The sequence below is a fragment of the Marmota flaviventris genome, chromosome X, assembly GCF_047511675.1.
Source record: "Marmota flaviventris isolate mMarFla1 chromosome X, mMarFla1.hap1, whole genome shotgun sequence".
Taxonomy (NCBI): domain Eukaryota; kingdom Metazoa; phylum Chordata; class Mammalia; order Rodentia; family Sciuridae; genus Marmota; species Marmota flaviventris.
In genome coordinates, this window is record NC_092518.1 from 46,327,178 (window position 1) to 46,354,435 (window position 27,258).

General features: G+C 38.3%; 1 protein-coding gene and 1 pseudogene across 1 annotated transcript in view; one reads left to right on the plus strand and one right to left on the minus strand.

Moving 5' to 3' along the window:
- Positions 1-16,113: 16,113 nt before the first annotated feature.
- Positions 16,114-23,331, minus strand: LOC114104178 (thioredoxin domain-containing protein 17 pseudogene; annotated as a pseudogene).
- A 107-nt stretch (positions 23,332-23,438) lies between these two features.
- Gnl3l (G protein nucleolar 3 like) overlaps positions 23,439-27,258 on the plus strand; it is a 36,300-nt gene continuing 32,480 nt past the window's right edge. The window contains exons 1-2 of the mRNA XM_027950181.2: positions 23,439-23,546; positions 25,617-25,688. Coding sequence (XP_027805982.1) covers positions 25,670-25,688 — 19 coding nt within the window. The 5' untranslated portion in view covers positions 23,439-23,546; positions 25,617-25,669. The remainder of the gene's footprint in view (positions 23,547-25,616; positions 25,689-27,258) is intronic.

Consider the following 27,258-nt stretch of genomic DNA (forward strand, 5'->3'; position numbering starts at 1 on the left):
GCACACACCTGGAATCCCAGTTACTTGGGAGGCTGAGGAAGGAGGATCACAAGTTCTAGGTCAGCCTGGGTAAACTAGTGAGCCCCTATTTCAAAATAAAAATTTAAAAAAGGGCTGCAGATGTATCTCAGTGGTGGAGCACTTGTCTAGCATGTGTGAAGCTCTGGGTTCACACTCCAGTCTCTCTCTCTCTCTCTCTCTCTCTCTCTCTCTCTCTCTCTCTCTCTCTCTGTCTATCTATATATATATATCCTGAGTGTGTGTGTGTATGAATGAAAAAATTGTGCCTGTACCAAATGTGTACAGATTTTTTATTGTTGTTATTCCTTAAACAGTACAGTATAACAATTATTTACATAGCATGATGTTGCATTAGCTGTTATAAGTAATCTAGAGATGATTTAAAGTATATAGGAGGATGTGCATAGGTTATTTGCAAATACTGTGCCATTCTTTTGTGATGGGGTCTGCTTTGTTAACCAGGCTATGCCATTTTGTAATAAGGGACTTGAGCATCTGCAGATTTTGGTATCCATGTGGTGAGGGTCCTGGAACCAATTGTCCAAGTATGCCAGTGGACAACTGTATTTAGGAGCTATAGGAAGGCTAGTATGATTGGAACATAGTCAATGGTGAGAGGGGTGGGATATGAGGTTAAAGGAGTCAAATTATTTAGAGCTTTATAGGACATGGTAAGGAGAATGGATTTGAGTCTACAAGCATTGGAAAGGTATTGAAGCAATGATTTTACATGCGGATCCCACTGAAGAAGGTACTGTAGTCAATTTGAGAAAAGAATAGAAAGTGTTAGAGTTTATCATAGAATTATGTAGGAAGGATAAGTATGTTCCATGAAATTCTTCACTTTGTGTCATATGTAAACAGAATCATAAGAAATTAGAATCCCTTTTGTAGGTATTTCATATCTAAAACCTGATGAGATACACTTAAAAATTAAGTTTTTAACTTGGGGTTGACATCGTTGCTGTGGACTGGATTGATGGTGGACAAGATTAGGAACTCATTGCAAATAAAGATAATGGTGAAAATAGTGGCATTTTAGATAGGGAGAGGTATACAAATTTAAGAGAGATTTAGAATTGAGAGGATATGGTGTAGAGGCTTGGAAAGGGAGGTGGGGAGGGAGAACTCAAGAATGATTCTCAGGGACTGCAGATGGTGGAGCCAGTCCCTCATTGAAGTGAGAAAAATAGAAAGAGGAACAGGTTTTCTGGGGAAGAGCAAGAATTAAGTTTTGGATATGTTAAATGGGACATACTCTTTTGACATCCGCATGGAAAAGTCAAGTATGTGGTGGTATATTCTAGGGAAGTGGTCTGGTTTTTGAATATAAAGGAGAGTCATCAGCATAAAGCCAGGCACAATTGCACACACCTGTAATCTTAGTGACTTGGGAAGCTGAGGCAGGAGGATTGCAAGTTCAAGACCAGCCTCAGCAACTTAGTGATGCCCTAAGCAACTTAGCAAGACTCTGTCTCAAAATTTAAGATAAAACATTCTAGAATATAGCTCAGTGGTAAAGTGCCCTGGGTTAAAACCCCACTATAAACAAGCAAACAAATAAATGCCATGAGAATAAAAAAGATCAGTAAAGATAGAGCAAAGAGTGAAAATGGAAGAGAATTTATGACTGAGCTCTACAGAGTTCCAACTTTACTTGTTGGGTGAAAAAGCAGGAGCTGGCAAAGAGACTGAGAGGTAGGGTCCTAAATAGGAGTGTGTCTGGGATCTTTTAAGAATGTTGAGAAGTCAAATAAGATGAGGAATGAAAAGAGTCCATTGGATATAGCAACATAGTTACTGTTGGTGACCTTGATAAGAGCTGTTTCGGAGTGGTTAGGATGAACACCAGAATGGATGAAGAGTGAATGGATACATCATTCATGGGAGTGTAAATTGATACAACTACTCTAGAAAAAGCTGGGCATTTTCTAGTAAAACTGAATGATACACATACTCTATTACCCAGCAGTTCTAGATATATATCCCAGAGTAGCAGTTCTCACAGTGTGGTCTGGGGATCCTGTGGAGTTGGGGGGAGCCAAAACCATAATACTAGTTATTTGCTTATTTTACTCTCATTCTCTCAAGAATGTAGGAGAGAGTTTTCCAGAGGCTACTTGACATGCGATATCACAACAGATTGAATGTAGAAGTGATATAAGAATCCAGCTGTCTTTTATTAAGCCATACAGTAGAGATTTATAAAAAATGGATAACAGGGTCACTTTTCTCACTAAATTGTTTTTGTTTTGGAAAACATATTCTTCATTAAAACCTTGTGTGAAATTAATATATTTATTATTGTTATTTTGAAATGGATATATTTAAACTTTTCCAGTTTTAATTTCTTTTTCTTTTTTGGTGGTACTAGGGACTGAACACAGGAACTAGCCCATGCTAGGCAAGTGTTCTACCAGTGAGCTACATCCCCAGCTTTTTTTAAAGTTTATTTTTAGACAGAATCTCACTAAGTTACTAGGTTGGCCTCAAACTTGCTATCCTCCTACCTCAGCCTCCTGAGCCCCTGAGCCAATGCACCCTGCTTCCTCAGTTTTAATTTCTAATATAGCAAATATCAATTGATATTTGATATTTAATATCAATTGATATTTGATATTTAATATCAATATTAAATATTGATATTAATATTAATTGATATTTGATAATATTTGATATTAGCCCACATAAACTAATGTTATTTGGGGTCTGCAATGCTTTTTAAGAATGCAATCTGGGCACAGTGGCATGGGTCTATTGTTCTAGCTATTCAGGAGACTGAGGCAGGAGGATTGCTTCAGCCCAGAAATTGGACGCCACCTGGGCAACATAGATGTGTCTCAATTAAAAAGGTGGAGACCTAAAAAAGGGGGACCTAAGACCAAAAAGTTTGGGAACTGCCCTTAGAGCAATCTTTGCATATGTGTACTGAGAAACACGACAAAAATATTCACAAAAGCCTATTTATGATAGCAAGAAACTGAAAACACAAACATAGGATGAATATGTTGAGATATATTTATATAATAGAATACTGTAAGGAAATAAAAAAATGACTGTACTGTAGCTACATGTATCAATGTTGATGAGACTCAGGAAACTAATGCTGATTCAAAATATTCACCAGAAATATATTTCTATAAAGCTGAAAAACATGAAAAAATTAAACAATATATGGATACAGTAATATGTTGTAAAATCATACAGAAAATGAATGAAAAAGGAAAAATTCTGGATAGCAGTTATCTCTTAGGGAGGAGAAAGAGATGTGACTAGGAAGGGTTCCATAGTGGGGGTTGTCACTAATGAATTATCTGTTTTTGAACCTGGGTGTTAGGGGAGTCTATAGGAACTTATTGTTTATTCAAATTTTACAGATAATGTATGTTTTAAATTTTATAATCTATATCATTAAAATCATTAATTTTTAATGTACAGGACTAATTGGTTAGAGTGTGATGGGTATATAGATTGTTACAGGACCCTCACTGACATCAAATGGAAGGGAACACCTACCTCTGCCCCACTGAAGTATGACTAGGTGTGTAGAAAATTCTCTTGAGCAACTTGGCTACAAAGAGGAACAGAGCCCTGGGAGTCAGGGTAATGGTAGTGTTAGGGTCAAAATATGATTTTTTAAAAGATGGGAGTTAGAGGACTATGCTTGCTGCTGGGAATGATCCAGTAGAGAGGGAGAAAGGGAATAATGCAAGGGAAAGGAGAGTTATGGGTCAAGATTTGGGGTACCACACCTCAGAGAGGAGGAGATATATCCTCGAACTTGTCCTGCCATAATTTCTTTATCATAACAGGAAGGAACAAGAAAATGATGAACACTGACACTGGTAGGTTTAGAGATTCAGTGGTGGGAAGATGAAGGACCTGTAACAATTCTCAATGTCTGATGGTTGGCTTCTATTTTGTCACTGAAGCATGAATAAAGGTCATTTTCTATAAAGAGAATAGAAATGTTAGTCTTTCTTAAAAGTATGGTTGATAGAATTTTTTTTTCTATTGATAGCTTAGAAAAGTTTCAGCTTCACAACAATAATATCTTACACTTGTTTGTGGTACTGAGGGTTGAACTCAGGGCCTTTTCCATGCTAGGCAAACACTTAACCACTGAGCTATCTTACCTCAGCCCTATCTTACACATATTTAGGACTGCTGTCAAACTTGGTAGAACCTCTGTTCATTTCTTTCAGATATGAGTTGAAGATTTGGGGACATTTCAATTTTCTTATAAAATGACAAACCTTCAGGATATTTTTGTTGCTCATTAAACAAGGACTTGAAGGGACCTGTGTAAATGAGGGGTCCTGAAACTTAAGCTTCATTGACTTCTATGTAAATCTACCTCTGGCCTCTTAAAACTTCCTCCCCTTCTAAGAATCTTACTTTATTTTCTTTGCTTTTTCCTCAGTTCCCCCACAGGACTTTCCAGTTTCTCTGAAATAGCTAGATTTGTCTCTCCTAGTAGATGGTTAGAGCTCCAGAGAATAAGGAATCTGGATACACTTACCCTAGAGGCTCTGCAGTTCTCCTTTAGCAAGCTGTCATGGAAGTGGTAAGGCATCATGGTCAAACATAAAGGCTTTAGAGACAGGCAGACTAGAATTTTTTGTGCCTCAGGTGCATGGAACAGGATTCATTCCAATCCTTGGTCTATGATATACTCTCACCATTGGTCCTGGCTCCTTTGTGTGACTTTGGACAAGTTACTTATCACTTGAAGTGTCACTTTCCTCATTTGTAAACTGTGGGTGCTAATAATAAAACCCACATTGGAGTTCTGAGGATTTGATGATATAATCCACACAAATGCATGCACAGTCTCCACTAACTAACACTTAATAAACAAGAACCCTCTCCATAAATGGCACTCTATTATGGGTGTAGGCTACAGTAGTGAATAACAAAGGCATGGGCCCTGCCTTTCTAAGTTCATAGTCCAGTGGGCCCCTTGCAGTCCAGTGCTGGCCCTAATATAGCCAAAAGATTTGTGAATAGTTATTGTATTGAACTGAATTTTTTTGTCTATATTTCTCTATCATTTGCCTGTCCCCCAGCCCAAGTTCTCCATCACTGTCACCATCTCTCAAACATTCCCCAATCTCTGTCTCTATTTTATTTTCTCTTGTCATTTTGTTTACATATGTTTGGCTGTTTCTTTTTCCTGTCCCTCCTATTCTCTCAAACTGCCTCCTTGCTCTTGCTTTCTCACTTTCTATATGTTAGTTATGTTGGGGTACACCTTGTCTCCCATCTTGCCCCTAATTCACGGTCCTCATCTTGGTCTTGGTCAATGTCTGTCCTTATATTTGTAACCCTGTTGCTCTATCTCATCTGTTTCTGAATTTCTGTCTTTTCTGTTTCTCTTTCAATTTCCTTGGCTCCTGTCCTCCTGACCCCTATCATTCTGTCCTTACTTATCTTATCTCGGCTGTCTTCCAGTCCTCATTTTTCTAATTGTGTTGCTGCATTCATCTGTCTGTTCTCCACCTGTCTTTCTCTGTTCTCACCTTTCTGTCCCAATTTCTATATCTCTGTCTTCATTTTTCTCTGCCCCCTTCACATTTTTTTTGCTTCTATCTCTTTGTCACTGATGGAATAATTAATCCTAATCCTTGGTTCATGACATATTCTCATTATTGGTCCAGGCTGGGGCTTCACTCCGAGCTCCTGTGTGTGACCTTGGGCAAGTTACTTATCACTTGAAGTGTTGCTTTCCCTATTTGTAAACTGTGGATGATAATAATAAAACCTACATCAGAGTTCTGAGGATTCAATGATATAATCTACACAAATACATTCACTGTCTGGTGCTAAACTGTTTGGATTCCAATGCTAGCAGTGCCACTGACTTGCTGTGCCTCAGTGTCCTCATCTGTAGAATATGAATGAGAATAGTACCTGTGCTTCATAGTATTACTATGAGGATTAAGTGAGTTTTAATATTAAGCACAGCTTGTAGAATGATGCCCCATATAGAACAAATGCTCAAAAATGTTAGCTGCAGTATCAGCATCTTCCTTCTTTTTGTCATCAACGTGTTTATTTCCATCTTTGTCTATCTAATCCCAGTTACTCCCTCACAATCTGTCTGGTTCTGTTATCATCTCTGTGTTTCTCTGTGTCCTCTTTTTGTATGTGTGTGTGGTACTGGGGATTGAACCCAGGGGTGCTCTATTACTGTGATACATCCCCAGTCCTTTTTAATTTTTGAGGCTTTTTAAGTTGCTTAAGACCTTGCCAGCTCAGGCTGGCCTCAAACTTGCAATCCTCCTGACTCAGCATCCGAAGTCACTGGGATTACAGTCCACTGAGCCAGGCATGTGCCCTCACTTTCAATGGAGTTGCTTCTGTGACCCCAATCTCTATCTCCTCCTATATTCTTACCTCATTTCAGTTAGACTCTCTTTCTTCACCCTGCTTACTTCGTTTCTCTGCATATCTTTACCCATCCATCTGTTTCTTTAATCTCCATTTTTTATAGTCTGCTTCTACCTATCAAACCCTATTTCTTGGTCTCTGTCTCTTTGTCTTTATCTATCTATTCCTGTTCCCATATCTATCTACACTTATCAATTTACTTTTAAAAATCTTATATTCTTTGTCCCCATCTCCCTGTGTCTTCCTTTGGCCACTCTGAACAATTAAATTGGAATTGGTCTGGTAGATAATGTAGAGCTATAAAAGGATTCAGAAGGAAGAGGTAGGCCTGGCAAGAGGCAAGTGGCAGGGTGTGGAATTTCATGGCTCTGCCAAAACCTCCTGAAAGATGTGGCCTCCGAGGTCAAGGTTAGCAAAACCCCCCTCAAATCAGCCTCTTGAAGAAAGACAAAGAATGCTGCATTTATTGGGAGGACCAGGAAGGGGTATTTTTCTGAGTGAAATTCCATCCGGAAGCTGGAATCCAGAGCATTTCCTGTTGTAATGTTTCTTCCAGACTTAGAGAGTCTGAACTTGCCACGTAGCATGTGCACTCCATATATATACTTCAACAGTGAAACAGAGATGCATACACCATCTACCACTGTTAGAGACCCAGGCACATGCAGAGACATACAGATACACATATGATCACAGATTCTCACAGATGCAGTCAGAGGCATGGAATAGCACACAGAATGAATCATCCACTTGCAGAGATACAGATGTACACCAGGACATTGAAGGACCCACGAAATTACCCCCTTGCAGCTCAGGGATCCATGTAGATACTGAAGAATAGCTACAGAGCGAATCATCCAGCCAATTTCCCGTAGAAAAACTGTTCTCTTTCAGTCTTATATTTTTGTATAAACAGAAGCACAGCAGAGCATCATGTATAAACACACACATTCATAGAAGAGTACACAATCATATACAGTCCCAAATATTCAAAGCCAGAGAATCACACATAGCCATTTTTTTTCTTTTTGCTCAAAGTGCAAAAGGAGCCAAACTTCCACTGGCCCCCAAATGACAGGCATGCTGCTCCTCTGGCGCTCCCCTCTCTGTGAAGGCACTGCCAAGGACTTGAGCCAGAAACCTGACTGTTAGGAACTAGACAGAAATAATCTGAAAAATCAGATAAGAATTTTTCCCTTGAGAAATAGAAAATGACAAAAATGATATAGAAAAAATACAGAAATTGAATAGACCACTAAGTATTAATGAAATTGAAATGGTAGTCAAGGAACTCCCATCCCACCTCCAATCCAAGCCCAGATGGTTTTATAGGTGCATTGTGCCAGACTCTCCAAGAAACTCTTTTATTTTTTATTTATTTTATAGGATGCTGGGGATCAAACCTAGGATCTCATGTATGCTAGGCAAGCACTAAGCTACATCCTCAGCCAACTCCCTTCTTATGGAAGTTATTCCAGAAAATAGAAGAGGAGAGAAAGCTGCCTGGCTCATTTTATTAGTCTAGTACAATCTTGGAATGTTGATTCTAAAACCAGATAAGGACAATAAAAGAAAATAAAATTATAGGTTCATTTCTCTTATAAATATAAATGTGAAAATCTCAAATGAAATATTAAATTATAGAACCCAACAGTATGTTAAAAATATAAGATGATCAAATGGAATTTAGTTCAAAAATTAAAGGAGAATTAGTTCAATCTTAGAAAATCTATCAGTGTAATTCATCACATTTTTGGTTATCTCAATTAATGTAGAAAAATCATGTCATACACCTATAAACAATAAAAATCATTAGTAAATTAGGAGGCCAATTTCATAAATTGGATAACGTTATGTACTCAAAATTTACATCATACTTCATATTAAATGAAGAAATGTTAGATGTATTTCCTTGAAGATCAAGAAAAAAACTAGATATTTACTTTCACCAGTAAAACTAGATATTTACTTTCAGTTTAATACAGAACTGAAAGTTTTGGTCAAGACTATATGGGGAGAGGTGGGAGGGAAAGGGAGAGAGAAGGGAAAACGCATGGAAATGGAAGGAGACCCTCAGAGTTATACAAAAGTACATACAAGAGGAAGTGAGGGGAAGGGGAAAAATAATACAAGGGGGACAAACGAATGTCAGTAGAGGGGGCAGAGAGAGAAGAGGGGAGGGGAGGGGAGGGGAGGGGGGATAGTAGAGGATAGGAAAGGCAGCAGAATACAACAGACACTAGTATGGCAATATGTAAATCAATGGATGTGTAACTGATGTGATTCTGCAATCTGTATATGGGGTAAAAATGGGAGCTCATAACCCACTTGAATCAAATTGTGAAATATGATATATCAAGAACTATGTAATGTTTTGAACAGCCAACAATAAAAAATTAAAAAAAAAAAAGACTATATGGGGAGAAGGGCTGGGGATGCGGCTCAAGCGATAACGTGCTCACCTGGCATGCACGGGGTGCTGGGTTCGATCCTCAGCACCACATAAAAATAAAATAAAGATGTTGTGTTCACCGAAAACTGAAAAATAAATATTTAAAAAAATTCTCTCTCTCTCTCTAAAAAAAAAAAAAAGACTATATGGGGAGAAAAAGAAATGAGAGATGTGAGGGCTAGAAGAAAATATATTAAAAATGACTCAACAGACATTATTAGAAGGTTGCCAGATATAAAATCAACTTATAAAAATCAATAATATGAGCCAGCATGGTATTGCCTGTAATCCCAGCTACTCAGGAGGCAAAAGCAGGAGAATTGCAAGTTTGAGGCCAGCTTTGGTAGCTTAGTGAGATCCTATCTCAAAATAAAATAAAAAGGTCTGGAGGTATAGCTTAGTTGTAGAGCACCCCTGGATTTAATCTCTAGCACCACCACCACCAAAAAAAAAATCAATAACATTTTTTTACTTTAGTAAAAAACAATTAGGAAAATGTAATAAAAAAGTAATACACTTAAGTAGGGAGTGGTGGTACATGCCTGTAATCTCAGCTACTTGGGAGACTGAAGCAGGATGATGGCAAACTCACAGCCAACTGTTTCAAAATGAAAAAAAAAAAAAGGCATAGTGATATAGCTCAGTGGTAGAGAGGCCCCAATTCAATCCCCAGTACTGCCAAAGGAAAGAAAAAGACACTTAAGATTAATCACGCTGGCATGGTGGCGCATGCCTGTAATCCTAGTGGCTTGGGAAGCTGAGACAGGAGGATCCTGAGTTCAAAGGCAGCCTCAGCAATGGCAAGGTACTAAGCAAGTCAGTGAGACCCTGTCTCTAAATAAAATACAAAGTAGGGCTGGGGATGTGGCTCAGTGGTTGAGTGCCCCTGAGTTCAATCCCTGGTACCAAAAAAAAAAAAAAAAAAGATTGATCACTAGTTCGAAATATGAACTTTTTTTTTTGGTTGTCCTGGGGATCAAATCCAGGCCTCTTACTTTACCACTGAGCCACAATCCTAGTCCTTAACTTTTCTGGATGTCAGGATAACTATAAAAACAAATGTGAGAAGAGGCTATGCAGCAAAAAGCTTTTAATATGTAATATGTATATATAAAGAAAATTTAAAAAAATAATATGACAAATCTTTCCTATCAATAAATACAAATGGTCTTAGCTCATGTTTAAAAATATTTTCTCATTGGATCACCAAGCAAAACCCAACTGCTATATTCAAGCATGTTAACTAGGGCCAAGGATGTGGCTCAATAGTAGACCACTTGCCTAGCATATGCAAGGCTCAGGATTTGATCTCTAGCAATATATCAATATCTATCTATCTATATAGAGATAATCAACTAAAATAAATTGATTCCAAAAGGTTAAAAATACAAGAATGGGTTGATACAATGGTGCACTGTAATCCCGGTTACTCAGGAGGCTGAGGCAGGAATATTGAAAATTTGAGTTCTGGACAAGTTAGCAAGATGCTGTCTCAAAATAAAAAAAAAGGGGGGCTGGAGATGTGGCTCAGTGATATAACACCTCTTGGTTCAATCCTCCATATCAGAAAAAAAAAAAAAAAAAAGAATGGGCACCAGGTACCATGGGGCAAGTACCAGCAGCTCTGGAGGCTGAAGCAGGAGGATTGCTAGTTCAAAGCCAGCCTCAACTACTTAGTGAAGCCCTAAGCAATTCAGTGAGACCCTGTCTCTAAATAAAATATAAAAAGGGATGGGGATGTGGCTTAGTGGTTAAGTGCCCCTGGATTCAGTCTCTGGTTTTAAAAGGGGAAAAAAATAATGGGCAAAGATGTACAAGACAAATGCAAATGAAGAAAGCAAATAATGCAATCTTAATATCAGACAAGTTAGGAACTCAGAAGAAAAAGCACTGATTTATTGTGAAACTCACAAAAAACAAGGAAAGACTGGGAAACTGTCACATATCGAAGCAGACATGATCATTAAATGCAATATGGTATCTTGAATTTGAGCCTGGGATAGAAAAAGAATGCAGTGGAATAACTGATGAAATCTGAAAAAATGTGGACATTTTAGTTAATAGCAATATACCAGTGTCAATATCTTAGTTTTTGACAAATGTAGTTATACGTGATGTTAACAGAAGGGAAAACTAGGTGAAGGGTATATGGAAATTCTGTATTGCCTCTGTAAGTTTCTTATGAATATATTTTTTTAAATAAAAGGTTATTTCAAAAAAACATTAATTGTGACAAAGAAGGCCAAAATTTACAATGAAGATATAAAATTTTGAATATTTTTGAACCAAATAACATAGCAACTGTCAACGAAATTAAAATGATGAGATACAGAGGCCAACAGATAGTAAATTGAAACACACTAAAACCAAGAGAAATTTAACTCACCTTTTTCATTCCAGGACAGATTAAAGGAATAGAAAATCCAGTAACAACATAGAAAACTTAAACAACAAAGTCAATATTAGGCCAAGAATAAAGATCTCAATAAATTCCAAAAAGTAAACAGAAAATATTTTTCTCTAATCACTAGTAGAAAAATAGAAGTTGATATAAATGGATCTTTTTTTTAGAGAGAGAGAGAGACAGAGAGAGAGAGAGAATTTTTAATATTTATTTATTTTTTTTAGTTTTCTGCGGACACATCTTTGTTTGTATCCGTGGTGTTGAGGATGGAACCCGAGCCGCATGCATGCCAGGCGAGCGCGCTACCGCTTGAGCCACATCTCCAGCAAGTGGATCTTATTTTGACTATGCAAAAACTCAAACAACTCTTGGATCAAAGGAGAAACTCAAGCCAAAATTGCTCAATTTTCAGACAATAGTGGTATTGAAAAACTACATATCCAGAATCTATGGTACAGTGAAAGCAGTGATCAGAGGAACGTTTATAGCCTTAAAATACTTATATGAAAAACATAGAAAAAAGTAAATGAAAAAATATTAGACTCAAAGAGTTAGACAAAAAAAAAAAAAACATCCTAGCAGCTTGGGAGGCTGAGGCAGGAGGATCATGAGTTCAAAGCCAGCCTCAGCAAAAGAGAAGTGCTAAGCAACTCAGTGAGACCCTGTCTCTAAATAAAATACAAAATAGGGCTGAGGATGTGGCTCAGTGCTTGATTGGCCCTGAATTCAATCCCTGTACCCAAAATTAATTAATTAATTCAAGGAGAGCAGAAGGAAAGAATTAACCAAGATAAAAACTTGAATCAAAGAGTTAGAAAACATCTAGATAACAGAGGATGAATGAATAAATGTACTGATTCTGTGAAAAAGAAATATATAAGCTCTTAGATAATGTAGTCCAGAAAAGAAAAAGAAAAGCACCAATATACAAAATAAGAAATTAATAGATGAACAGAACTATAGCAAGAGGACTTTTAAACATCAAAAAAGACTTCACACAACTCTATACAAATGGTTTTAAAGACCTAGGAGAAATGGATAATGTAGTAGAAAAATATAACTGACCCTAAAAGAGAAAATTCCAAACAGAACCAGTTCCTTGGAAGAAATAGAGAAAGCTTTAAGGAGCTGTGCACCTCCTAAAAGTATTAGACCAAGATCTTTTCACAAGGGGAAGTTCATTAATATCAAACAACAGATAATCCCAATGCTATTTTTAAATTTTTAGATCTCAATGCTATTTTTATTTTCTGAGCCTAAAGGAACATTTTGTGTAGTGCTGGGGACCAAACCCAGGACCTCATGCATGCTAGGAAAGCAATCTACTAGTGAGCTGCAACCCCAGCCCCCAAACATGTTAAAATCTTTTTATGAAGTGAGTATAATACTGATGCCAAGATCTGACACAGATTCTACAAGAAGCCAGGTACAATGGTACATGCCTGAGATCCCAGTAACTTGGGAGGCTAAATCACAGGTTCAAGGCCAGCTTCAGCAATTTAGCAAGACCCTAAGCTAGGGCTGGGGTTGTGACTCAGTGGTAGAGCGCTTGCCTTGCACATGTGGGGCCCTGGGTTCAATCCTCAGCACCACATAAAAATAATTGAAATAGAGGAATTGTGTCCAATTACAACTGAAAAAAAGACCCTCAGCAACTTAGCAAAAACCTGTCTCAAAATAAAAAGTAAAAAGGACTGGGTATTTAGCTCAGTGATAGAGTGCTCTTGGTTTCAATTACCACTACCAAGAGGAAAAAATAGAATATATCAGAAAAAGAAAACCATTTAAATTAATCCTTACTTATGAATCCTGATGTAAATCACAAAGATTTACATCAGGATTCATAAGTAAGGACTAAGGACTATGTGGAGTTTATTCCAAGAATGTAAGAATCACTCAATATTAGGAAATCCATTAATACATATTATTAAATCTAAGTAGAAAAATAATATCAGCATCTCTAGAGATGTCAAAGACTTGTTTGACAAAACTCAATATTATTATTTTTAAGGAACTTTCAATAAAAGAAATATATCGCTTCTTCTTTATATGATGTTTTATCTCTTTCTTTCTGTTGATAGATTCATAGATTTCCCAAATTCAGCATTTTACTTAAGCAGGAAATACTCCCAGCATTTATATGTTAAAATCAGAATTCAGGTAATGGTATTTACTTACTTTCTCTACTATAAATTTAACATTATATTGGAGATAGTAATCATTGCAATTAGAAAAAGAATAAATTAAAAGTATATAATTGGAATGGAGGAGACAAAGCTATTACTATTTATATGATAAGATTATAGAGCCAGAAAACTCAAATGAACCAATAGAAAAACTATTACAAATGAGAAAAAAAATCAATAAGGTAGCAAGATATAAAATTAATATATAGAAATCATCCATTTAGAAGATGTATAAAAGAAAAGGCTACATTTATTAAAGAAGAAAGATGTAATAACTAGAAACCTTAAAAAGAAATGTCTAGCTGGGTGTGGTAGAACACACCTGTAATCCAAGACTCTTAGGAGGATGAAGCAGGAGGATCACAAGTTTGAGACCAGCCTAGGCAACTTAGTGACACCCTGTCCAAAATAAAAAGGGATGGGGATGTGGCTCAATGGTAGGAGTGCTTGCCTAGTATGTGCAAGGTCCTAGGTTCAATCTCCAGCACTGTCAAAAGAAAAAAATAATGTCTCAAATCTTTGTGAGAAATATTTATATCACCCTAAAGAAAAATGTAGAGGTACTCGATGTTCTTATAAAAATTCAAAATCATAAAGATGTCAAATTAGTTGCTTTTTTTTTTTTTGAGATGGGATCTTACTATGTTGCCCAGGGTAGTCTCAAACTCCTGGGCTCAAGTGATGCTCCTAACTCAGCCTTCCAACTAGCTGGGACTACAGGTACATCACTGTGCCTGTTCAAATTAATTTATAAAATCAGTGTAAGCCCATTAAAAATATTTACTTTTTATGAAATTAGAAAAGCTAATTTTAATGTTGATAAGGGAAAATAATAAGGGGCTGGGGATGTAGCTCAGTGGTGGACTGCTTACTTAGAAATACATTACCCCAGTAATACATAACACACACACAAAGCAAGAATGGTCAGGATATCTCTGAAAGGAAGAACAATGATAGGGGATTCCTGCCATAATAATGATTCATTAAAAAAATAAACCTGTCTCTGTTGATTTCAACTGGGTTAGCTGGCATGTGCCTGCACTTGGTTGGTGGCTTGGCCAGAGTAGATTGCTATACGATGCATCAGCTGGGATGACCAAGTTCATTTTATTTATTTATTTTAGTTTTAGGTAGACACAATATCTTTATTTTTTATGTGGTGCTGAGGATTGAACCCAGTGCCTCATGCATACTAGGTGAGTACTCTACCACTGAGCCACAACCCCACCCCCCAAGTTCATCTTTATAAGTCTCTCACAGTCCTCCAGTAGGCTAGCGTGGGTATATATGGCTGTGGTGGAGGTCCAAGAGAGGAAGCAGAACATGTAAGAAGTTTTTTTCTAAGTCTGTGCTTATAGCAAGTTTTCTACTATCCTGTTAGTTAAAGCAAGTCACATGGCCAGACAGTGTGCAAGGGTACCATGAAAGGTTGTGGATACAGAGATAAATGAAAAACTGGGGTCATTAATGAAATATAAAAACTGTGACTAAAAATCTGGAGGTGGTATATGCCTGTAGCCTAATCTACTTGGGAGGATGAGGAAGGAGGGTTGCTGCTTGAGCCCAGGAGTTCAAGGTCAGCCTGGACTACATAGTAAGACCTAATTTTGAAGGGAGAAAGGAAGGAATGAAGGAAGAAGGAAAGAAGGATGAAAGGAAGGAAAGACTAAGAAAGAAAAAGAGAAAAATAAGAAAGGACAATAGAAAGGAAGAAATAAACTAAAAGAGAAAGAAAAATTGGAAAGGGCAAAAGAAAGAAAACATTTACATTTATTTAGATATAATTTACTTGGAAAAAAATCTATTAGCTAAGTCAAAATAATGACAAACTGGAAAAAATTCCGAAAACTGATACCGCTGACAAAGATGTGCTATCTTTAATTATACAATAAGGTTCTAGACATCAAAGAAAGGCCAACAATCCAACAGAAAAAGGAGAGATGATAAAAAGTTAATTCATAGTAAAAGATATAAAGATAATTCTTAAACAAATGGAAATATATTCAACTTTACTCATAATAAGAGAAATACAAGTTAAAACTACACTGAGATACCATTTCTCACTTATCACATTGTCAAAAACCTCAGTCTAACAATATACCTCGTTACTTGTAAGGCTGTGGTGAAACAGATACACCCACACATTGCTGGTAGAAATGCAAAAGGATACACCACCTATGGAGTTCAAATTTAGCAATATCTACTAAAATTATAAATGTAATTTTGGGGATTTATCCAATGAAATATCTGCATATGTATGCGATATCTATTCACTGTAATACCAAAAACTAAAAACACCCCAACCATGTATCAGTCAGGGACCACAGTCATTAAATAAGAGTGTACATTCACATAATTTAAGACTCTAAGGCAGTCATCTATGTACTGTTATAAGTGGCTTTCAAAATAGTGAAAATGCTCTAACGCTCTGATGTGGAAAAACCTCCAGGTGTATTATTAAGTAAAAAGGCAACATATATAACCATATGGAGAGTATGGTACTTTGTGTAAGGGGGCGGTAGAATAGCTATATACATTTATAGTGTTTGTAACTGAAGAAAGAAACATTGGAAAGAGAAAACAAATGAACAAAACTGATACCAAAGGGTGTTTTTTTTTTTGGGGGGGGTCAACTGAGTGGACAGGTGTAAGTGAAATGTTTCAAAGCACAACTTTATTTTTAATAGCATTCTTTATTGTTTAGACAAAAGCTAATTTTGGCTTCACCATTTATTTATTGCTAAAATAAATTCAAAGCAAGTATGCAGTCTCTTTTATACTAGAGCAAACCAGGAAATCAAGACACAATTGCCATCATGAATTTTTTTTTTTTTTTTGATACTGGGAAATGAAACTAGGGTGGCTTAAGCATTGAGCCACATCCCCAATCCTTCCTTTTGATCTTTTATTTTGAGAGGCAGTCTTGCTAAATACCTATGGCTTCACTAATTTGCTGAGAGAGGTCTCGAATTTACAATCCTCCTGCCTCAGCCTCCTGAGCCACTGGGATTATAGGCATGTGTCACCATACCTGGCTCTCCTATCATCTTCCATCTCTACCATCATCTTCTAGACAACAATATGTCCATAAGTTTGGCCTGAAAAAACTCAGATTCTACCAGTTTTTGAGGCATTCCATATTTAATTAGTGTAGGCACTGCAGGTACTTTCAATTGTTTTCTGAAATCATCATTTGGATCTCTCCAGTAAGATTTTTCTCTTGGCAGTGGGTGAAAATACATCCTTCATTAATATGCTTCAGCCCCTCTTGAACAACTGGTTCAGCCTGCACACAGTAGGGATACTAGCTTTTCCCTTCAGGGTCCTTAGTACTGGTAAAGTAGGAGAAAATGGTCTTGTCTGTTGTGCTGCTTCACAGCCTGATTGAATTCCTCAAAACGCAACATGCTCACTTCCTTGTAGGTAGACATGAGTACTGTGCTTTGCATGGTGCTGGAAGAGCCTTCTCTCAAAGCATAATTTTAAAATACTTTGATATTCAGTCCAGTTACTCAGGAGGCTGAGGCAGAAAGTTCACAAGTTTGAGGTCAGCCTGGGCAGTTTAGCAAGACCTGTCTCAAAATTAAAAAAAAAAAAAAAAAATGAAAACAGGAATGGGAATGTAGCTTAGTAGTAAAGTGCTCCTGAGTTCAAACTTCAGTACCTAAATAAATAAATATTGAATAGTTTTGATATTGAAAATATATGTATATTAGCTATAGAAAATATATAAAAACAAAACACAATAGTAACCAAAACTCTAAAGAAAATATAAATTAATATAAAATAATTCTAAAGAGAAAACCTTAAACTTAAAGAATACAGAAGAAGACATGCTGAACAAATTAGGAGATATTCCATGCTCTTGGATGGAATCAGTTAATTTTACAATGCTGTCAACTTCCCCAAATTAATTTATAAATTCAGTGTGATCCCCATCAAAATCTCACTTGCATTTTTTAAGACCTTGATAGATTTGATTTAAAACTTATGTGATGATATAATGAAGATAATCTTAAAAAAAGACTAAAGAGGAAAAAAAAACACCCTATCAGATGTTAAGATACTTTATAAAACATTAAAACCAATGTGGCATTAGTGCAAGACTAGACATAGACACACTTATACATATCATAATATGGATATGATAAAGTTGGCATGGCAAATCAATGGGAAAAGGAGGGATTTTTAGTATTTGATGATGGAAAATCTTGCTTACTGTGTGAAAAAAAAACTATCTTCACCTATCACCACTTGTAAGAATGAATTCTAGCTGGGTGTGGTGGTGCATGCCTGTAATCCCAGTGGCTTCAAAGGCTGAGGCAGTAGGATCAAGAGTTCAAAGCCAGCCTCAGCAATGGCTAGGCACTAAGAAACTCAGTGATACCTTGTATCTAAATAAAATACAAAAATAGGGATGGGGATGTGGCTCAGTGGTTGAGTGCCCCTGAGTTCAATCCCTGGTACAAAAAAAGTAAAAAAGAATGGATTATGGATTCTAGATGGATTAAGGCCTATATTTGAAAGGTGATACTATGAAATTAATGGAAAAAAAGGAGGAGAATATCTTTTTGAGTTAGGAAGAGTAAGTACTTTAAAAATAAAATCCCCAGGGCTGGTGATATGGCTCAGTAGTAGAGTGCTTGCCTAGCATGTGCAAGGCACTGGGTTCAATCTCCAGTGCCAAATAAATAAATAAATAAATAAAATCTCTAAACCTCAAACTACAAAGTGAAACTTGTAATCCCAGCTACTAAGGAAGCTCAACAGAAAGACTGTAAATTCAAGGCCAGACTAGACAACTTAGTGAGACGTGTCTCAAACTAAAAATTAAAAAAGCACTGGAGACATAGCTCAGTGGTTAAACACTCCTGGAGTCAATGCTCAGTAGTGTAAAAACAAGTAAACAAACAGCCAAACAAAACAAAAGAAAAAGCCCACGAAGAGAAAAAAACCTGATGAATTTTATTTCATCAAAATTAACAATTTCTGTTCAAAGAAGTCTAACATTTTCAAAGTTACAACAGAATATTTACAATGTCTGAATCTGACTAATAGCTAGACTCTGTTAGAAACTCCAGTAAATCAAAAGGAAATCCATAGGAAAGATAGGAACTTCAACATAAAATATGAGCTATTAAGCAAGCAATTTACAGAACAGGTGTTTAACACACATATGAAAGGATGCTAAAAATGCATTAGTATACAAAGAAATATAAGCTAAACCAAAATACTGAGTCACACCTGTTAGACTGGCAAATACTAGAAGGCTGGAAAACATCAAATCTTAATGAGGATGCAGGCATATAGAAATCCTTATATGTGGTCAAAGTATGGGACTGGTACAGCCATCCTGGAGAACCATTTAGAAGAATTGGTGTCCAATGTGAATCTAAATATATATGTACACTTTAGGATACAATCATTCTGCTCTTGGGTGTATGTTCCAAAACAAATTCTCTCTTGGCACAGTGACATTCACCTATAATCCCAGCTATTTATGAGGGTGAGGCAGGAGTATTCCAAGTTCAAGGCCACCTTTGTCAACACAGTGAGTCCTTGTCTCAAAACAAAATGAAAAAAAAAAGGAGAGGGGATTTGGGATGCAGCTTAGTGGTAGAGTGTTTGTCTAGTATGTATTAGGTCCTAGGCTCAAGTAAGCAAACAGACAAAAGAAAAAAAAAACCCTTATTGCAAAACAAATCCTCATACAGGTCAATAAGGGGACATGTACAAGGATGTTCATTGAAGTATTATTTGTACCATTGGGGAGCTAGAGACCATCATGCTGTCCATTGAATATTTATGGGAAATGCATCAAAAGTGCACTAGTTACCATGAGGAGGTAGAAGCAAGGGATTAGAAGTATACATAAAAACAGAAGAATGGATGAAAAAAGCAACAGAATGAGATATCATTACTTAAAATAAAATTACAAACACAAAGCATCATCAAGGAACAACTTGATATTATGTGCCTCCTGAGGTGATACAATATGAAATAAAGGATATTTTCTATGTACTCCTCTTGCTGAAAACATTTAATCTGAATCTAACCATATTGAAAGAAAGCATGATCCCAGAATGTGGGACATTATACATAACAATGAGCCTGCAAGATAATCTCAACTTGAGGCCAGCTTGAGCAACTCAATGAGACCCTCTTTCACAATGCAATAAAAAGGATTGGGGATGTAGTTTGTGGTAGAGCACTTGCATAGAGTGTGTAAGGCCCTGGGTTCAATTCCCATATTGAAGAAAAAGGAAAAGAAAAGTACAACTATCCTGGACTCCTCAAAAATATCAATGTCATTTGAAACACACAAAAAATATAGGGAGGAAAAAGCCAGGTGTGGTAGCACATGCCTGTAATCCCAGCAATTTATGAGTCTGAGGCAGGAGGATCACAAATTTGAGGTCAGCCTCAACAGCTTTAGCAAGATCCTCAGCAACTTGGTGAGACCTTGTCTCAAAATAAAAAATAAAAAGGGCTGAAGATGTAGCTCAATAGTAAAATGCCCATGAGTTCAATCCCCAGTATACTCCCTGAAATAGTGGGGAGGTACAATAAAAAACCCACAAAGATATAGGGGTCTGAGCTAAACTCTGAGCCCTTGGCCATATTTGATATTACTGAATAACTGCTAAATTTTCTTAAGTGTGATAGTGGTATTGTGATTATGTAGAATATTTGGCAAAATAGTATGGGCACATGGGCTTTCATTATACTTTTCTTCTAACTGTCCTGAATTTTGAAAAATTAAAAATTTGAGGAAATATATGCATCTAAAATAATACATCTATTGCAAGGTGGCAAATGTAAAGATATGCATAAAATATCTTAGATTGTGTAGAGGAGGGAAATGAAAGTGGGAAGTAGAGATGAAAGTGATTTTAAGTAAAAACAGAAACCTTTCATTAAAATAATACATATTCATCAAATAAATGGAAAACACAGAAAAGCACAAGGAAGAAAATTAAATTCACTGATAATCTCATTTTCTCCATCAGTAGTTCTCAAAATGTGGTATCTAGACTAGCAATAATAACAGCTTCTTCATCATCATCATCATCATCATCATCACTACCACCATGCTTGGGAACTTGTTAGAAACGCAAATTCCTGGGTCCTAAACCAGACTTACTGAACCAAAACTCTGGGCGTGGGGCCCAGTAATCAGTATTTTAACAAGACCTTCCAGTGATTCTGATTCTAGTCAAAGTTAGAGAAATAGTGATCTAGATTCAAACTATTATTAACACTTTGTTGTAGATCCTTTGAGTCATTTGAAAAAATATTATTTGAGGCATTCAAATAAGTATAGAGAATAATGCAACACACACCCATGTACCTACTACTCAGCTCAGAAGATAAAATATTAGACAAAACAGTTGAAGTCTCCTGTGCATCTCTCTCTCTTTCTGTTCCTATTTTCTTCTCCAGAAGTAATCACCATTGTGTTTTTGGTATTTCTATTTTAAAAATACCGTTTCAACAACTTGGGAGACTGAGGCACCAGAACTCCAAGTTTGAGGTCAGCCGGGGCAACTTAGTGAGACCATGCCTCAAAACAGAAAATAAGGTCTAGGGATGTAGTTCAGTGGTAGAGTACCCCTTGTTCAATCCCCTGTACCGCCCCCCCCGCCCCCCCCCCAAAAAAAATATGTGTCTACATAATCTATAAACAGCATAGTACATTATTTGAGATTTAAAACTCTATGTAAAGTAGTTTCATACTTTGTGTATTCTTCTGCAACTTGTATTTATCCTGGCATTATTTTTGAAATTTATCTGGGTTCATGCATGCAACTCTTACTCATTCTTTGTGTGTGTATGTATTTTTTTGAGACAGATTCTTTCTCTGTTGCCTATGCTGGCCTGGAACTGGTGATCCTCCTGCCTCAACCTGATTCATTCATTTTCAATGTTGTATAGTATTGTGTTATATGGCTATAGTACAATTTCTTTATTCATTCTCCTATTGGTGACATTCAAATTTTTTTCTCCACTACAACAGTTCTGCAAAGATTACTCTTGCACATGCCTTCTTGAGCATATGTATAAGAATTTCTTCAGGATTTAATGTGTAGGGGAGATCTTCTACCTATCTCCAACAGGAGAACTGTTGGATCCCAGAGCCATCTTCAACTATTCACGGCAATTTATAATTGTTTTCTGAAGCAATAGTACCAATTTTTATTCCTATCAAAGATTTGATTACATGTGTTCTCTACTGCATTTTCTGTGTACTAAGGATTTTGTTTAAAAAGTCCTTCCCCAAACCAGGTACAGTAGTGCAGGCCTATAATCACAGCTACTCAGGAGGCTGAAGCAGGAGGACCTATAAATCTGAGGTCAGCTTAGGCAACTTGGTGAGAACTTGGGTCAAAATAAAAATAAAAAGGGTTGGTGGTATTGCTCAGTAGTAGAGTGCCCCTGGGTTCCATTTCTAGTACCACTCCCCTCAAAAAACCCTTCCCCAGTTATAGGCCACAAAGGTATTTTCCTGCATATTTTATATTAGCTTTATAGTTTTACCTTCTTATTTGCAGTCCACATTCTTGTGTAGAATAAGTAGAGATCTAGGTTTTTTTTTTTTTGGTGAGTTAAATTTCCCAATGCTATCTATTAAATTGTTCATTTTCCAATGATTAGAGATATAGGCTTTAAATTCACCCGTTTTGTCAAATTTGCTGAAACCAACCTTGTACCCATTTTGTGCTAGGTATGACTGAGAACTGGAAGACATATGGTCCCTAATCTCAGGGAGTTCACTCTACTGTGGAGATATAGTCACATAAACAACTACAGTACAATATTCAGTGAGGTGTTAACAGTTATATACAAAGTGCTCCGGGTTTTTACTCAACTGTGAAAGTTCATAGCAACTTTACAGAAGTGATAGGAGTTAGGTCTTTCAAAAAACTGAATTTGCAAATGCGGGAGAAATGTGAAGGTGGCCAGGGTTAGTTTGGTGTCCAAAGGAATTTTTATGCCTCTATGGGGAGAGGTTAGAAGTCTTTCATGGATATAGGGCTAGTGAGTGAGATTAGCATGTGCTAAGGGATAGGAGGGCTGAGGAAGTCATTTTCAGCAGATGTGCTTAAAGTGGAGGAACATACCCTCCGGTTAAAGCCCCACCTACCCTCTGCCCCCTCCGGAGGTCTAGATTAGAGGAAGAGGAGGGGCTGGAATTAGATTACCAAGGAAAAGCCATTTTCAGACTATTTACTGTTTTTAGAGGTATACCCACTCTCTAACCACGTCGGGTGCTCCTCGAAATGGTTTCTGAAAAAACAAAACAAAACAAAAAAACCTTACTTGGTCCCACTTCAGAGACACAAATTCATTCCTTCCGCAAACGTTGCTCCGCAATTCAGGGAAGGAGGGAGGAGGGTCAGCATATGGGTGGGAGAAGCTTCCAAGTTATTCCTGGCTCCTTCTCGGGCAGAACCTGGCCACGGATGTGAGCTTCTGCAGAAAGTTCTGGGAGTGGCTGCCTCAGGGTTCATCTGGAGCCCTGTGAACTGGGAAGGTTGTTGGGAATTGCTAACCCAATTCATTTCAGGTGGGAAATTCTCGGCTAGACATGTGACCCAGGCGGCCATTTTCTCACACCCTGCCGGTCGCCATCTTCCAGGCAGACAAAGACAACCCCCTCCCCTGCCTACATCCGAGGCAGGCTGAGTTATTTCCTGATCACTAAGATTTGGGAACATGCTGATTTAATCCTAGAGAGAGTCCGGTATACAAGATTCTGTCTTACAAATAGGTTACATGACCGTAGGAGGAAATCCGATGATTCCCTTTACCATTTCCCCGCCTCCTTCCCCACCCCCGCTATTTCTTAACCTACGAGGCAGTCAGGAGGCGGGGCGGCGTGGGGGCGGGCAAGGCACCGGAAGGTGAGAGTAGATAATTTGAGACCCCGCCTCTGAAAAGGACGCGCAGCGGGTGGAGCCGAGCTCGGCGACGGAATCACGCCTCGCGAGGCTGAGATCCGGAAGTCGGAACCTAGCCGTACAAGCGCATGTCCTCCGTCCTGGTAGTTGTGCTACCCTCTCCTCTGTGATCCCCGCCGGAAGTGTAGGTAAGAGACTATTCTCCTCTTTTCTCTTGGTGAGCGCTCACCCAGCCGGCAGCGCCATAAGGATCGACTATTTGAGGTGAAACCAGAGATGCCTGCCAGCTTGGAATAGAGAGGTAAACGGCTGGCTCTCTTCCAGAGTAGAAAGGCCCGGAAGGAGGACAAGGATAGTTCCGCACGTGGACATGCGCCAAACTGAATTCTCGCGGGGTTGAGGCTTTGCTCCACCCCATCTAGAAAGGTGTAGACCCCGGACGCACGGCGGAGAGGCACAGACCTCACTTGTGTGGAAAATCGTTGATGGCCCTCCGCCCCTCGGGATAGTGAGGCTCCGTTTCGCATTACTCCCTTCGGTGTTTGGTGGACATCAACCCGCCAAAGGTGTGGCGACATCGTCCCCACCATATAGGGACACAGTGGCCAATACAGGGCTGAGTGGCATAGACCTCTCCTGGTTTAAGACACAGATCCTAATTGAGGCACCTCATTCCCCAGGACAGGCTTTGATGTATCTCCCAACCATTATTTCTGAGCTGAGAAACATGTGAAGAGTTAGGGAATCTCTTTTCCTGATGTAGACCCAGTGACCCACGCAAGTCTCCACTTCTGCTGAGTAACAAAAGCCCCGCCCCCACTGCACTGCTGCAGAACTGATAAGATCACCCCTTCCTGGAGTGGTTAGAGGCACAGGCCTCAGCAAAAGGAGAACCTTGCAAATTACTCCTCCTTCCTGTGCTAGAGGGAGTCCTAATTGTGGAGAATTAAACCCAACCTCTGCACCATATAGTAGTGCTGATTTACTGTATTGTAAAGGCCCACCCCAAAGTGCCTCACAGCAAATATGAACAGATGTTAATATATGAGGAGGTCATCAGTGGAGCCCCTCGAGGAATCCCCAGTTAGGAAGACTCAGATTTTTATCCCCTCCTTGTGAAATAGACACAGAGACCTCCTTCCAAGGACTTATAATTAAATGTAGCCAAGGGAGAGACCTCACTAGAGCAGAGGTGCAGTTCCCCCACCCTGTAATTGTAAGAGGTAGTGAAATCACCAATCACCCTATAGTGCAGGGCACATAGGCTTCCTCCTCCTTACCCAAGGTACAGGAACTCAGATTCGTTCTCCTCACCCAGGGTAAAATAACAAGACACCCCCTATCTGTCAATATATGAAGAGATAGATCCACATAAAAGTTCCACCATCCATGGAAGGTTTCAGAACAGCCCCCTGCAGGCAAGGTGTATATCCTACTCATTCAAAGCTGCACATTTTCCCTCTATTAGTTTGGTGCTAATGTCATCTCATGGTGAAATCAGGCATATCAGTGCTGCCCCACAGCCCTTTCCAGGGTAGAAAGACCTAGAACCCCTCCCCTCTCTTCCTAATAATTTGGAGATACATTCAATTGTACTTCTCTCCCATGTAGCAGAAGTGCATTCAGCCACTGATGGTTTCATATTTCTCTGCACCCCAGAGTAGAGGGACAGATGACAGCTCCCCTGAATTGACAAGGTGTACACCCTAGTCACACATGCAGGCACAGATTTCCCTGCTCTAAAATTTTGCACTGACCTCATTCTCATGGACACATAGGTAAGAGGCCCCTTTTCCTCAGAGTAGACTCCTGGAATCTGTCCCCACCATTACTTCTCCCAGGGTAGATGAGGGACAGGGCTTCCTTCTTGGGAAAAGAAATATCACCCCAATTCATGAAAAAAAAAAAAAAAACAGACATGCCTTCTCTCCCCTCAGTGAGAAGGGGTTTACTCTAGTCCCTTATTTAGGGTATAATATTACAAAATGGAGGAATAAGGATCGAGAACCCTATTCAATCCATTGAGATACCAGCTCCACTCAGGAAAAGGGTCTCAGATATACCCCTCCCTTTGGATAATGTGACACTGTGCGTACTCAGCCATATTAGAACCTAGTTCTAGGATAGCCCCTTCTCCCAGCATCTATAGTTGTTAGGGCTTTTAATCATGTTCTCTGACATTTAATTTTACTTTTAGGGGGCTTGGGGCATTGTGGTTCCCAGGTCTGTATAAATTGCTTCTTCTCCCATTCTGATAGGAAAAAAGTGGACATATTTGGAATTACCCATTTTCAAGCTGGACTGATACATCATGATGAAGCACAGACACAGTGAGTTTTTTTTAATTAACCCCTCCCAATCTTATGCTTTTAGTGAATATTCATAGAATTTCATAGTGACTTTTAAAAATTGCTCAGTATTTTCCAGATCATTCAGAATGTGTGTAAAATGTGGTATAATGGCTGCCCTCCTGACTTCCTTATAAGAAATGCTTCCCTTATCCACCATTTCCTTTTTACAGGTGAGAAAACTGAGGTTCAGCAAGGTTAAGTGACTTGAATGGCAGTAAATACTATATGGCACTGCCTAATATGCCTAATATTTTTCTTTATGAGTTATACCTTTAAGTTGGTACCATAAGTTGTACCAGTGGTTAAGAGCATAGACTCTGGAGCTAGACTGGGTTTGAATCTCAGCTTTCTCACTTACTAATTCTGTGACTGTGGGCAAGTTACTTAACTATATTCTCCTTATCTATAAAATAGAAGTAATTAATTATGGCATCTACCTAATTGCAATTATTGTGAGGATTTTTTTTTTTTTGAGACAGGATCTTGCCATGTTACCTAGCTCGCCTCAAACTTCTAGGGTCAAGTGATCCTCCTGCCTCATCCTCCCAAGTAGCTGGAAGCTTAGCATAGTGGCATATGCTTGTAATCCCAGTGACTCAGGAGGTGACTCAATGGTTAAGTGCCCTTTGGTTCAATCCCTAGTACCAAATATAAATAAATAAATAAGCAAATAGATAAATAAAATTTAGTCTTTTTGTTTCTCTTTGGAATTTGGCCTTTCAGAGGATGCATATACTATGTTACCCACAAATTGTTGTCTGGCTTCTCCTGACCTTTGGATTTTTCTTTTTATTTTTTTGGTGCTGGGGATTGAACTCAGGGGCACTTAAACACTGAGCTATATCCCCAATCCTTTTTTGTATTTTTTATTTTGAGATAGGAGTCTTGCTAAATTGCTGAGATTGGCCTTGAATTTGCAGTCTTCCTGCCTCAGCCTCCCCAGCTGATGGGATTACAGGTGTGTGCCACCACGCCTGGCTAGGGTTTTTCTTAACTCTAAAATAAGACATGTGGACAAATTGTTATTCTTTGTGCCTTAGGACTTTCTGCCTCCCCTCCCCTCACTCTTCAACTGAGTAACTATTGCATTTCAGATTTCAGCTTATGCATCACTTCCTCTGGGAATCCCTCTCTGTTAACTTCCTTCCTTGGTTTCCACTCTGTGCACCCAAAGAAACTGGGCCTATTGACCAGGGTTGTCTCCACCACTGTACTGTTGACTTCTCATCCTTGTCTGATTCATCATTGTATCCCAAGGGCCTAGCATGATGAGGCATAGTTTGTATAACACAGTGTATGCCAGGAAGTAGAGTGACTCAGTTTGTAGTGCTCATTCAGTTCCCTCTCCTACCATGATGTATGAAGCCTAGAAGGAGAAGACAAATATGTCACACAGACTCCTGCATAAAAGAGAAGAAAAGGACTTTTGAACAAGTGCACTTCTGGGCTTCTCTGCCTTTATCTTGCCATGGTCCACAAAGAAAATGACAACATTTGGATAACACACTTGGTGGACTGGACAAGAATTGTACAACCATTGTACAGTCTA